Source organism: Sorex fumeus, unplaced genomic scaffold, assembly GCF_029834395.1.
Source record: "Sorex fumeus unplaced genomic scaffold, SorFum_2.1 ptg000047l, whole genome shotgun sequence".
Lineage (NCBI taxonomy): Eukaryota > Metazoa > Chordata > Mammalia > Eulipotyphla > Soricidae > Sorex > Sorex fumeus.
In genome coordinates, this window is record NW_026606104.1 from 2,319,710 (window position 1) to 2,333,449 (window position 13,740).

At 46.7% G+C, this 13,740-nt stretch overlaps 1 protein-coding gene across 1 annotated transcript; it reads left to right on the plus strand.

The window, feature by feature from the left end:
- Positions 1-287: 287 nt before the first annotated feature.
- TXNIP (thioredoxin interacting protein) lies at positions 288-4,361 on the plus strand. The gene is made up of 8 exons (XM_056123256.1): positions 288-756; positions 1,308-1,380; positions 1,480-1,627; positions 1,809-1,911; positions 2,047-2,303; positions 2,408-2,564; positions 2,674-2,825; positions 2,949-4,361. The coding sequence occupies exons 1-8, from the start codon at positions 507-509 to the stop codon at positions 2,982-2,984; spliced, it is 1,176 nt and encodes a 391-aa protein (XP_055979231.1). The 5' UTR covers positions 288-506; the 3' UTR covers positions 2,985-4,361.
- Positions 4,362-13,740: the final 9,379 nt, after the last annotated feature.

Sequence of the window (13,740 nt, forward strand, 5' to 3'; positions counted from 1 at the left end):
GGTGGGCGACGCCCGAGTCCTCGCGGCCCACGGGCCGCCTCTGCCCCCCCTCCTCCCAACGAGGCAGAGGCGAACCAGCGTTTCCACCGCCAGGAGCACACCTTGTCCACGCGCCGCGGCGCCCCCGCTGATTGGTCGAACGCCCGGTAAACAGCACCGGGCAGCCAATGGGAGCGCTGTGCACGAGGGCAGCACGAGCCTCCGGGACGCCGCTCTTGCTGCCCTGCCAGCCCCGGGCACTATAAAAAGCCGTTTCCGGCTTGCGGGTGGAATTGTCCTCTCGAGCCCTCGGAGAGAACTCAGGTTGCGAGCCGTGCTCCAGCTGGTGGGGGCAAGAAAGAGTCTTTTCCTCGACTTCTTTTGGCATAGCCCGCGAATTCCAGTTTGGGGAACGCATCCCAACATTCGGTAGACAGTTCCCGAGTGAACCCATCTTCATTCACTGCCAAGGAGTCTTGGGAATTTGGGGTTTTGCTTTCCCCCCACGAGCGCCACCCACCCCTATCATGGTGATGTTCAAGAAGATTAAGTCTTTCGAGGTGGTCTTTAATGACCCAGAAAAGGTGTACGGCAGCGGGGAAAAGGTGACGGGCCGAGTGGCGGTGGAGGTGTGCGAGGTGACCCGCGTCAAGGCCGTGCGGATCCTGGCATGCGGGGTGGCCAAGGTCCTGTGGATGCAGGGCTCGCAGCAGTGCAAGCAGACCCTCGACTACCTGCGCTACGAAGACACGCTCGTCCTGGAGGAAGAGCCGGCCGGTGAGTGCGCCCCCCTCCTCCAGTCTCCATCCCGCGATTGAATGTGGCCTGGGAAATCAAACCGGGGGAGGCATAATGCACCCCTAAGCAAATGCTCTTAAGTTGTTTAGGTTGAGTGTTTTGAGTGTTTAGAGTTCTGTTGCTTCCTTACCTCTCCCAGTTTATATTTACAAAGAGCGCCCCCCCTCCCCGTCCAAAATCACAAAAAAACCAAAAACCTGGTGCTCTGTGTAGTTTCTTAAGGCACTGTGCTGCGAAGATTACCATTACCTTAGATGTTTTAATTTTTTCTTGTGAATTTCGCCACCGACCTTTACCTAATTTCAGTTTTAGATGGTGGTGACTTTGTTGGTCTTGTTGAGCCTCTCAGCATTGCATTTTCCTACAGTTTTTGCCCAGGGAATCCCCCCACACACCCCATTTAAGAACATAAGGAGTGGAATGGGGACAGGCACCTTTGCACTCGACACATACTACCCAAGAATCCCTGACCCAGGAGATTCATGTTAAGTGGAAGGAGAAACCTAATACCTGCTTGCTTCTCTCTTCAGGTGAGAACGAGATGGTAATCATGAGGCCTGGAAACACCTATGAGTACAAGTTTGGCTTCGAGCTTCCTCAGGGGTAGGTATCTTAGAAATACACGTCTGGACCCGTCTCTTGCTTTCAGTCCCCCCTGTTCTTGGACAGCATTTTATGGCGGTTTCCTTTCTTTCCACACAGACCTCTGGGAACATCCTTCAAAGGAAAGTACGGATGTGTAGACTACTGGGTGAAAGCTTTTCTGGATCGCCCTAGCCAGCCAACTCAAGAGATAAAGAAGAACTTTGAAGTGATGGATCTAGTGGATGTCACCACTCCTGAGTTAATGGTGAGGTTCATTTGGAGATTTCTTTCCTGGGTTCAAGTGTTTTTGAGTGTAGCGCTCACCAAAGAAGCCAGCCCTAACGCCTGAAGTGGGGAAGGAAAGTTGCAGACAGGGCAGGAAGTGGGAAAAGAGAAGTTAATATCAGAAAGACTCAAAACACCTTTTCTCCCCTGCTCCTTCATAGGCGCCTGTGTCTGCAAAAAAAGAGAAGAGAGTTTCTTGCATGTTCATTCCTGATGGGCGGGTGTCTGTGTCTGCCCGCATTGACAGAAAAGGCTTCTGTGAAGGTAAGAACTTTGTGGTACCCTCAGAATTATGGGACTGGGGGAGGAGGTGAGAGCTAGAGGGGTGGGGGACAGAAGGAAACTCATTTCCTATTAACCAGCATCAATTAATAAGCTTTCACCTTTCTTGTTGCTTAGGGGATGAGATTTCCATCCATGCTGATTTTGAGAATACGTGTTCCCGCATTGTGGTCCCCAAGGCCGCCATTGTAGCCCGGCACACCTATCTTGCCAATGGCCAGACCAAGGTGCTAACCCAGAAGTTGTCCTCAGTTCGAGGCAACCATATTATCTCAGGAACCTGTGCTTCATGGCGGGGCAAGAGCCTGCGGGTACAGAAGATCAGGCCTTCTATCCTGGGTTGCAACATCCTTCGAGTTGAATATTCCTTATTGGTAAGTGGCTGGAATGGGCTCCCAGAGAGTACTGACCCGTGTGTAAAAGCAGAGGTGTTTTCTCTACTTTCTCTATGTTTAACGACTACCTCCTTCCTTTCCAGATCTACGTGAGTGTTCCTGGATCCAAGAAAGTCATCCTTGACCTGCCCTTGGTGATTGGCAGCCGGTCGGGTCTCAGCAGTCGAACATCCAGCATGGCCAGCAGAACGAGCTCTGAGATGAGCTGGGTAGACCTGAACATCCCCGACACACCAGAAGGTGAGCCAGATCTGATGTTTTCTTCACCTCTAGCCTGCCTGGGTTTATGGAAGTGGGATCGTTGGGCTTTGGGGACCAGACTGCTTACCTCCCTATTTTCTCTGCCTAGCTCCCCCTTGCTATATGGACATCATTCCTGAAGATCACAGACTGGAGAGCCCCACCACTCCTCTGCTAGAAGACGCAGAAGGTTCTCAGGACAGCCCTATTTTCATGTACGCTCCTGAGTTCAAGTTCATGCCACCACCCACGTACACTGAGGTGAGACTCGCTGTTTTATCCTATGGTGTTTTGTACTACTGTCTTGTATAGGAAGTTGGCTTGGTTTAGGATCGCTCAACTGGGTTCTTGGAGTTCTAACCCCAAATCTGTGTTTCCTCCCAGGTGGATCCCTCCATCCTCAACAACAATGTGCAGTGAACACGAGGAACAGAAGCAGCAGCTAGCTGTCCCTACTTGTTTCTCTCTGCCTTCTCTCCTGGCCGCCTTTTCAGAGACTCTGCAGTTTCTACAATGGGGTCTTGGGCCCACCCCGCCTCTCACTCCCCAGATGTTGGAGGTGATTAGCTGGCAGTCTCCTGGGCCTTAAAGGGTATTCATCCATCCTCAAGCAGTGAGATGCGTGCTATAAGGGTTCTGCTATCGGATGGGTTTAAAAACAACTAGAAAAGCCCAGGCCCATCGCCCTTTCTCAGATTCTCAAAACTTTAAGGCATTTTCAGTAGTTTTGAGTGTAAGGGGTGGAAGTAACCTTTCTCATTGGTCTTTCCAAGACATTTTGAAAGGGATTACAAATTGTATCAACATCAGATCTTGAACTTCTGTATTACATGGCACAGAGTGGGTTTAGCAAGTGGGGAAAAAAGGAAAGGAAAAAACAAACAATGGCTAAAACTTAGGGACAGAAGGTGCTCAAATCAGTATTGCCTTTTGTACACTATTACAGAAAGAAGAAAAAAATAACCCCTTTAGGGCTGATTTGGTGTGGACTTTAGAGAGAGCTTCCTATGTGAATTAAAGGGGAGACACTCTCAGGTTGTCTTTGCTTAGAATGTACTTTATTCTGTCTTAAAGCAATAGTAACTAAACCCCACCAAAGGTCTTAAGCCAATTTCAGAACTTTCTGCACTGTGTTCTGTGTCAAACGGTTTTTATATGGGAAAATGTGGTTTTTTTTTTTCATGTGACTCCTTGGAATTGATTCTAAGGTGATGTTCTTCGCACTTTAGTTCTGTAAACTTTTTTTTTATTATTTGGTTTATCTATCTCAAGTGTAAGCGAAATCTAGTCTGCCTCTAGGAGTGAGTACAATGACAAAAGAAAAAAAGTGTTACTCCTTACTTTGGAGACTGTTCTAGTGTATAGAATTATGAAATTCTGACACTACGCAGAGAAAGGGGTGCTGCTGTCTTCCTGCTCACTGTGACTTCAAACCTGAGGAGGACTTGGTGGAGACATCCAAACACTGCTTTGAGCCTCCCACAGTGCCACGAGAAACTACAGAGTACATCTTCCAGGATCCCCGAGCCCCCTTCCTCTCAGCGTTGGCAGACGTGGACCCCACACTTGTTTAGTCACCTTCAGCCTTAGCACTTTGTTCACTGTCCTGTGTCAGAGCACTGAGTTCCAGCCTTTCCTGTGAAAATAGGTGGACTGAAGGTGGTTTCACACTTTTGTTTTTTAAATTGTTTATCTTTTTGTATGATAAAACTATTTTGTATATAACCAGATATTATTTTCACCCCAGGTGGAGTTATTCTTTATAAAAAAAATTAAAAAATAAAAAGTTTTTTTTTTAATTGTCAAAGTTGTGTTTTCTTGTCTGTGAGAAGGGTGTTAGAGAAGTTAATCGAAGTGTGCTTCAGAGAATTCTACTTCACAATTCATGTTCTGGAAATATTGAGACCATATTCTCTTGGAACACGAATGACAGATGTAGTTAATGTGGGCTGGTGTGTGTTGGGGGTGAAATGGCAAGGAATTTAAACTGCATTTTACATTACTTCCTTGCCCTAAAGAATTGTAGAAGCAAAAAAAAAAAAATCGTAGAGTTTTTATTAAGCTAGTATTAAGCTACATCTATAGCTGATACCAAACCTTTTTAATTTTGGAATGTATTTTATTTTTTTTTTGGTTTTGGGGGTTAAACCCAGCAGTGCTCAGGGTGATTACTGTCTCTGTACTTGGGTATTATTCTTGGGGGGGTGTTCAGGAGGGGTGCTCAGGGGACCATATGAAATACTGAGGATGGAACCCAGGTGGAACACCTCAAAAAGGCAAATGCCCTACCCACTGTACTATCTCTCCAGCCCCTGGAGGGCATAATTTAATGAACTTTTGAAAAAAGGAAAACGAAGTTTGTAAAGGAATGTAATAGAGCAAAATAGAGATTGCTACTCAATGTGGTTTCATTCTAAGTTTCCCCACCCCCAGTTTAAACCCAGCTTTTATGCACTAAGACATAACAAAATAATTATTCAGGACTTAATGATGCAGAGTTGTGGGTATTGAATTTTTCCCAGGCAGCTATTCTTACTCAAGAGTTCTAGCTCGGCGCCCCTCCCAGCACTTATCACGAGTCAGTAATGCTGACGATTCAACCCCACCCTCATCCGTTAGGATATGCCTCTGCAGTTCCTGTTTTTTCACTTATAGGGTGAAAACAATAGATGGATACCACCATTTCACCTCTGATTAAAATGATTTTTTTTAAATGTGGGGAATTGAATCCAGGACCTCATGTGTGTCCAAAGTGCCAGAGAGAGAGTACAGCGGGCGGGGTGCTTGCCTTTTATACAACTAACCTGTAATTCTTGGCACTACATATGGTCCCCTGAGCCATGCCAGGAGGAATTCCTGAATGTAAAGTCAAGAGTAAACCCTGATCATCGTGGGGTATGACCCCAAAACATAAGTGATTAGGATGAGACTTCTGATGTAGCAAAAGATTGCATACTTCTGATCCCTGACTGCTTTCTTTGGGGGGGGGGGGGGAGGGAATTAATAGCATGAGGTACTTGGAGCCCTATGAGGTCCGGAATGGAGCAGGTGCTCCCACACACTCCAGTCCTCTGAGGTATCTCCCTGACCCAGTCTTTGTTTGGGTGCTACACCTGGCTAGGTGGGTGCTCGAGGCCCAGGAGTGTCACTCCCTGCTGTGCAGAAGACTATGTAGTGCTGGGATAAACCCAGGCCTTTTGCATGCAAAGCATGTACTTGATTGAGCTATACATACTGGCCTCCATTTTTGGGAGGCAGGGGTTGAGTTGAAGTGGAGGATGGTTTGCTTGATGTAGGCAGATAGGGTAAGGCCCTCAGCAATAAAACATAGGTCAACAGAACTTCTGGGAGGAAAGAAGACTGATCCACCCTGTGGTTACAGAAAACAGACCTGATAAGACCTTTAGCAGATCCTGAGGAGGTTGGACCCTTCCCCATGAAGTTCCTCAGACTCTGGGACTTCTCCTTTAATCTGATTAAAATATGATCCAGCCCCAAGAAGACTCCAGAACTCCTGAATCAAGACAACCCTAGAAGAGCCTATAAAAGACACCTGGAACAAAGGAAAGTACTCATATGCTGCCCAAGCGCATGTGCTGCCTGTGCCCACATGGCCGAGCACATGTGGTGCCCGAGCACATGTGTCACCCGCATCTCCCCTCTTGAGATGTGTACTTTTATGCTTTCCTATCTAATGATGGGATGTATGTAGTGGCTCTCTCCACTCTTGGAGAAACCCACATTCTCTCTTGAGCGCATTGCGCTCTCTCTCTCTCTCTCTCTCTCTCTCTCTCTCTCTCTCTCTCTCTCTGTCCCTTTAATCCTCCACACCTTCAAAAACCCTCTAAATAAAATCTATTTACTTCACTACTTGTCTACTCCTGAAATTCCTTTCTGCGAGTGAGACAAGAACCCAGTAAGCCTGGGTCCTGGGTGGCAGAGGTGTATTGGGAGATAGTGACCATCTCCTTCCCACTCACATGAGCCACCCATGGGGCCCACCGATATCATGCTGAACTGGCTAATTGAAATCTTTGCAGACAGACCTATCTCTGGGTGTTAGCTTTCCTACCAACTGTCGCATTGCTAATTCCAAACCTCAGACTCCATAAAATTCATGTAAATTGAATAGAAAGTGAGATTAAGAGACAGATTGTTTTCTATGTCAGTCATTTGTGTTTACCTTTCACTCTCTCCTGGTTCTGTCTGGTTTTCTTGACCAAGGTGTCTGTTTTCTAGCTCAGTTGCTATGGTGGTTTTGATCCAGTGGGACTAGGGAACAATTCTCAATTGCTCATGGGACCATGAGAGTCAAGGGGATCAAACCTGGGTGCCATATGCAAAGTCTGCACTCCAGTCCTTCAAACCACCTCCCTGGCTCCTTACCTTTACTCCAAGCTCTGCCTTCTCTTCTTACCTGTTCAGGATTTTAGATCTAAGCCACGCCCTTTTTTGATTCTGGGACCAGGAAACTAGGTGAAAGTTGATGGAAATGTTTTCCAGGGACTAGACGGGTGGAGTAGGGAGCCAGCCTCCCAACAAGCAGGAGAGGGACGGAGAGGCCGTGGGCCAGGCAGCTTGGCTATACGCATAGCTCAGCTGCTCTGTGTGATGTGAGAAGGAGGTAGCAGGGAGAAAACAGGTTAACTTTCACCCAAAGTCCTTTAGGAGATTGGTCCTGGAAGGGGCAGAACTTAAGCACCACTTCCTAGTGCCCTCATACCTCTAATCCTTCTCTGTCCAGGAGTGCTTCCTAAAACGTGGGAAATGTTCCTCAGCCACACCAGTGAGGCAGTCATGAGCCACATGTGGGTATCGACCTCTGATATGTGCTGCTATGACTGGTCAAGCGAATGCCTATTTCTGTTTAATTTCATTTAAATAGTTCCATGTAACTGGTGGCTACCACACAGAGCGGAACATAAAGGCTAAGAAGTAAACAAGGATATATATTTTTTAGAGCCCAAAGTGTTCTACTCTGCATCCCATCCTTTTACTTTCCATATACAATATACACCTCAGGCAAGAGATTTATATAAAGGCCTAAATTCACTTCTCCGGTGGCTATTGACCTGGCTATTTCTTCACTTGGGAGATATTTTGGGTCTTCCTTTTTCATATTCTTGTCATACCTCATTTGATTGGATTTTTCTTTGTTTGTTTTGATTTGGGGTCATACACAGTGATGCTCAGGGCTCACTCCTGGCTCTGTGCTCAGGGATCACCCTTGGTGGGTTTGGGGGACCATAAGGGGTACCAGGATGAAACCTGCTGTTCTATCTTTCTAATGCCTCTCCATTTAATTTTTAAGGAGCCATACCTCCATTGCAGGAATCTCTAGAGGGGAAGGAAATGTTGCAGATGGATAGGTAAGTGGTCCTGGTATTGTACTTTTGGGAAATAATAAATGTTAAGAGATTGCTAAACCCTGAAGCAACCCAAAGACATGAAAACCACAGCCCCTTGGCATGCAAATCCTGAGTTCTTTGGAGGGGAAAAATCGATGCTCTACTCAATGCAGAAATCCAAGGACCCACTCAGAGAAGAATGGCCCCCTCAGAAAAGGAGAAGCTATACAAGAATCTATGAGATTATGAAGACAAACATCAAGAGGTCTTCTGAGAAGACCATCAACAGTGCCAGGCTTTCCTGTGACAATGCCCAGATGAACTTTTATGTATGCAAATTCCCGGGTGTGTGTGGTGGAGGGCTGTAAAAAGAACATTTGGAAGAATTGTATAAAAGCTTCATCCAAATACTATTTGGGGTTTTCTCTTCATGCCCCAGTTCTTTCTTGAACATGTATCTCTCTCTCTCTGCCTTGTCCACTCTAGCGAAATCTGTGTTTTCTCTAAAACACATATTCCTCTCTTTCTTTCTCTCCCCCACATCTTTCTAAGTAACTCACATTCAATAGAAACTTTCTAGCTTGGGGGTGGGGGGGCGGGTTATGGTGTCACCAGCAGGTCAACCTGTACCTGCAGGGTGAGTGTGCACCAGCAGCCGGATGGTGCCTTCAGGGTCCCTGATACACCAAAATTGCTGCTGTGCCTTTGGCCAGACCCCAACAACTTGGGTCCAAATTTACCAAAAAAACAGCCAAAGGTTAGGTATGTGGGGTTCATGCCCACAAACCACTTCTGGCTCAGCAACACAAGCTCATTTATTGGCCTTATTTCAGAGACCCATAAATAAATCTTGAAAGAGATCAAAAGCTGCAGTTAATCTCAGACTCACACATGGCTGAACAGACTGGGGTAAATCGGAGGGGAGCAAGTTAGATTGGTGCCTGCTCACATAGAGCCCCTGGAAGCCACTTGCTTCCACAATCCAAAATTGTCACTGTATCCCCAGCCTGACTCCACGGTCTCAGGGCGGGCCTCACCAAGATATAATCTGATAAAAATTCAGGTATGCACATTCTGTGACTGAAAACTCCAGGCTTTCTTGGAGTTGGGATGGACTATCTCCTTCTACTTCCCAATACTCATAGAAGCACTGGCAGTCACCCCCATGAACCAACTCTAATGCCTCCATGTAAACTCTACCACTGGCCTTGCTCAGAGACCCATAAATAAATCTCAAAAGAAATCAAAACCCACAGTTAAACTCGGAACAATGCGTGGCTGAACAGACCCAGGTAAATCAGATGGGGTCAGGTTGGCCAGGGGCCTGCCCAAGTAGAGCCCCCAGCAGCTGCTTGCTTCCACAATCCAAAATCACCCCTGTACCCCCAACCTGACTCTACCATCTCAGGATGGACCTCACCAAGATATCACTTGACTTCCCGTTAATCATCGATTTGCTCGAGCGGGCGCCAGTAATGTCTCCATTTATCCTTGTTGTGTGCTAGTGTAGCCCAATGGCATCTGTTTGTTCTAGGAACATGAAGAGCCTCAAACCCATCGTTAGGGTCTTGACGAAGAAGTCTGACCATCTTGTAGGTGGGCGGCCCCGCGGTCTTTTGACATCCTGTGGAATCCAGTTGGTAACGGCTCTAGTCCAGCAGTTGTCTCATTACGTGTCCAGCCCATCTGATTTTCTACAACTTGGCAAATGAAACAGCGTCCCAGATTCTTGACTGTCGACGGAGGTCGGAACTCCAAATTCTTTCTCTCATTTGAGTGAAACGTGATACTCCAAGCATAGCTCTTTGGATTCCTCTTTGGGAGACCCGAATAGCGTTCTCATCCTGTTTCCGTAGGGCCCAGGTCTCTGAAGCGTATGTTAATACAGGAAGAACAGTGGAATTGAAAAGATGTGCTTGGAGCCAGATGTTTTTCGTCCTCTTAGCTATTTCTTCCACGCTCTTGAAGGTGTTCCAAGCCACTCTCTTCCTCCTGCGCAACTCAGGTGCCAGGTCATTCATCACGTTGACTTCTCGACCTAGGTACACATAACTGTTGCATTTGGAGATGTTTGTCCTGTTGAGAGTGAATGGAACATCAGGAATGAGACCATTTCTCATAAACATTGTCTTCGTGAGATTCAGCTGTAGTCCGACCTTTCCACACTCACGGTTGAAGTCAGCCAGCATTTGTGCCGCTTGGCTAATGTTTGATGTTATTAGAACGATGTCATCAGCAAAGCGGAGGTGGTGTAGTTTCCGACCATCTATCTTCACTCCCATTCCTTCCCATTCCAGTAGTCTCAAGATGTTCTCAAGGGTGGCACTGAAGAGTTTTGGTGAAATGGTATCACCCTGCCGAAACCCTCTCTTGACATGGATGATCACTTCTTTGTAGAATGGTAAGATCCTGGTAGTGAATCTGTAATACAGCTCACAGAGGATCCTGATGTATTGAGTTTGAATGCCCTGATTGGCTAGGGTTTCAATGACTGCTTCTGTCTCAACAGAATCAAAGGCCTTCTTTAAATCAATGAACATTAGACAGAGCGGCATCTTGAACTCCCGAGAAACCTCAATGAGCTTGGTTATTGTGTGGATATGGTCAATCATGCTGAATCCTTTTTGAAAACTGGCTTGCTCGCATTGTTGTCCTTCATCTAGTGTTCTGCCAATCCTATTCAGGATGACTGAGTGAATAGCTTGTAGATGACAGACAATAGGCAGATCGGGCAATAGTTGCCAATGTTGTGGATGTCTCCCTTCTTGTACAGTAGTACAGTCCTGCTGGTTTTCCATTGAGACGGAACCTTGCATTCAGACAGGTAGCATGTGAAGAGCCAAGCCAGTACTGACGACAGGTTCTTCAGGTGTTCAGGTCTGACCTTGTCTGGGCCAGGTGCTGTTTGTTTCTTTACCGATGAAATGGTGTGTCGGATTTTGGAAGGGAGAACATTGGGAATGACATACCCATCCTGCGGAATTTGGTAGGTGGACATGGCTGTCAAAGAGATCTGAGTAGAAGTCATGGATAATCTTCTCCATTGCCCTTCTGGAAGATGTGATAGATCCATCAGGACGTCGGAGGGCAGTCATCTTGGTCTTGTAGTTGGTGAAGGACAGGTGGGCGTTGCGAATGCACTTCCCAGCTTCTGCTGCATCTCTCAGCACTTCTGCTCTTCTCTCTTTGAGGTCTTCATTTATCGCATCTTTGCACTGCTTTGCGAGCTCAGATGTTTGCTTGAGGTTGCCTGAGGCATGCGCCAAACCGCATTGGTGAATAAGCTCAAGAGTTTTCGAAGACAGGCTTTTGTGTGTGTGTGTGTGTGCGTGTTTGTGTGTGTGTGTGTGGCTATCTCTCATGAAGGAGACGGTGGTCCGATCCCGTTTGGAATTTTGGGACAATGGCGACATGGGTCAGGCAAGACCATCAGTTGAATATGATGTGGTCAGTTTCGTTGTGGAACCGTCCGCAGGGAGACTCCCATGTCCAACATTTAGATTCGACCTTCTGGAACTGTGAATTACCATGGATGGCCTTGGTCGACATGATGAACTCAGACAGTCTCTCACCCTGTTCGTTCCATTCTAGGCCATAGGTCCCGATGTGGAGTTCTTCGGCTGATCTTCTCGGTCCTATCTTGGCATTAAAAACACCAACAATGATCTTGCAGAAGATGTGGTCTTCTTTATAGAACTTCTCCAGCTCCATGTAGAACTTTTCAATTTCTCCTTCATCATAATTGGATGTTGGTGCGTAGACAATGAAGATAGATTGGTGATTCCTTCAGGGTCAGGGAAATGAGACCCATTGTAATTACTGGTTTTGGCATATCTAATGTGGCCGGCAGTGAGTCACATCTATTCAAGTGTAATCATCCGATTTGGGTTGTTAGGCATTCAAATGAATCAATGCTCATGGCCAAGTTCGTGTTGACAAGGACACTGACGCCTCTGATGCCTCTTTTATCGCATGTTCTGAGGAACAATTTTTCTCCAGTGTCGAAAACGGCGTGATGTGATTGATGCCTTCTTGTCTCGGTCAGACCAATGATGCTGTACTTGATCTTTCGCACTTGTACCATCAGGTCCTCCATGGATGCAACTGATGCCAGCATACGTGCATTGAAAGTACAGACAATCATTTTTGTCCTTCTTCGTTTTGGCAGCCTAGTTCAGCCTTGAGATTTTATCAGCCTCTCCTTCTTCATCCTTCTTAATGCTGTCATATTGGTGACTCCTTCAGGGTCAGGGGAATGAGATCCATTGTAATTACTGGTTTTGGCATATGTAATGCACAACGGAGAGCATGCCAGGCTCTGCCGTGAGGGCAGAATACTCTCAGTAGCTTGCTAGGCTCTCCGAGAGGGATAGAGGCTTTTGGGGCGGCCTCTAATTGTGACACATTATAACACACTTAATACACCAAGATATAATCTGCTGAAAACTTAGGTATGCAGGTTTTGTGACTGAAATTTCCAGGCTTTCTTGGAGTTGGTATGAGATACCTCCCCTCACCTCCTTGTACTTCCGGAAGCCTCAGCAGTCACATTCATAACTCAAAGCAGCCACCCAATTGAAAAGTACTCTCCAGCCTTACCTTCCCGATAAAAATACTGAATGCCCTGAACAAACACCATGACCTCTTGGCACTTGTGTTGAAAACCATAATGCACAAAAGGAAAATGAGAGAGAGAGAGAGAGAGAGAGAGAGAGAGAGAGAGAGAGAGAGAGCGCAAGACGGAAAGTGCCTCCCATAGAGGGAGGCTGGGATTGGGGGGGGGGTGTTGGGGGATGGTGGTAGAGAAATGGGGGATGGTGTGAGAAATGTACACTGGTAGAGAGAGGGATGGGTGCTGGATCATTATATGACTGAAATCCAATTTTGAACAATTTTGTAATGGTCTTTCTCACGGATATTTAATTTAACTATTTTTTATGCTGGAGAGAAGCAGAGAGAGGGGCCAGGGAGGGAAGGGAAGGGGGAAGAGGGAGGGAAGGGGAGAGAAGGAGGGAAGGGAAGGGGAGAGAGAAAGGGAGAATGAGAGTGAGGGAGAGAGAGGAAGAGAGGGAGAAGAAGGGAGGGAGAGGGGGAGAGAGAGGGAGGGGGAGAGAGAGCTTAAGTTTTTTTTTAAGTTTTTTTAAAGGTAAGGTAAAGGTAAAGGCCCTCCCGTTGATTGACGATTTGCTCCAGCGGGCCCAGTAACGTCTCCATTGGAGACTTTGTTGTTACTGTGTCTGGCATATCGAATACTCTCGGTAGCTTGCCGGGCTCTCCGAGAGGGGCGGAGGAATCGAACTCGGGTTGGCCATGTTGGCCGCTTGTAAGGCGAACACCCTACCGCTGTGCTATAATGTGGAGTTCATGCCCAATTTAATCAACATAATCAATGGCTGAATAGAAAGCAGTACTACTACATTAAAAAAAAAAAAACTCTCTTGCTTCAGTGTTTCACCTCCTTCTGAAATTCTTTTCTGTGAAGAACAGCGTTGGCCTGGGATGCTGTGCTGAAGTTAGGATTGACTTCCTTTCCTGAAAACAGCAATTCCTCCCTACATCCTGAGTCCACAGTTCTCAGAGTTTTCGGTGACAGAAATCATCAACCTAGCCATGGAGAACAAGTGGACTTCAGGCACAGCTTGCCGGCTGCCTCCTAGAGCAGATGGGACATGAGCATTCATGCTGGGTAGATGCTTGTAGCAGACTTTACCAGTATTGATCCAAGCCAACCTTTTCTCGGGTGGTCAAGGTGGGTCAAACGGAGAGATGAAAAAACTCTTCTCTTTTTCTTCTTTGTTTTGTTTTGGGGCCACACCTGGTGATGCTTA

Bases quoted from the DNA above. Each gene is read 5' to 3' on its own strand.
- TXNIP (XM_056123256.1), top strand. From the start codon at position 507: ATGGTGATGTTCAAGAAGATTAAGTCTTTCGAGGTGGTCTTTAATGAC. The intron at 1,381-1,479 runs GTAGGTATCTTA...CTTTCCACACAG, and splicing joins GGCTTCGAGCTTCCTCAGGG to ACCTCTGGGAACATCCTTCA. The intron at 2,304-2,407 runs GTAAGTGGCTGG...CTTCCTTTCCAG, and splicing joins GAGTTGAATATTCCTTATTG to ATCTACGTGAGTGTTCCTGG.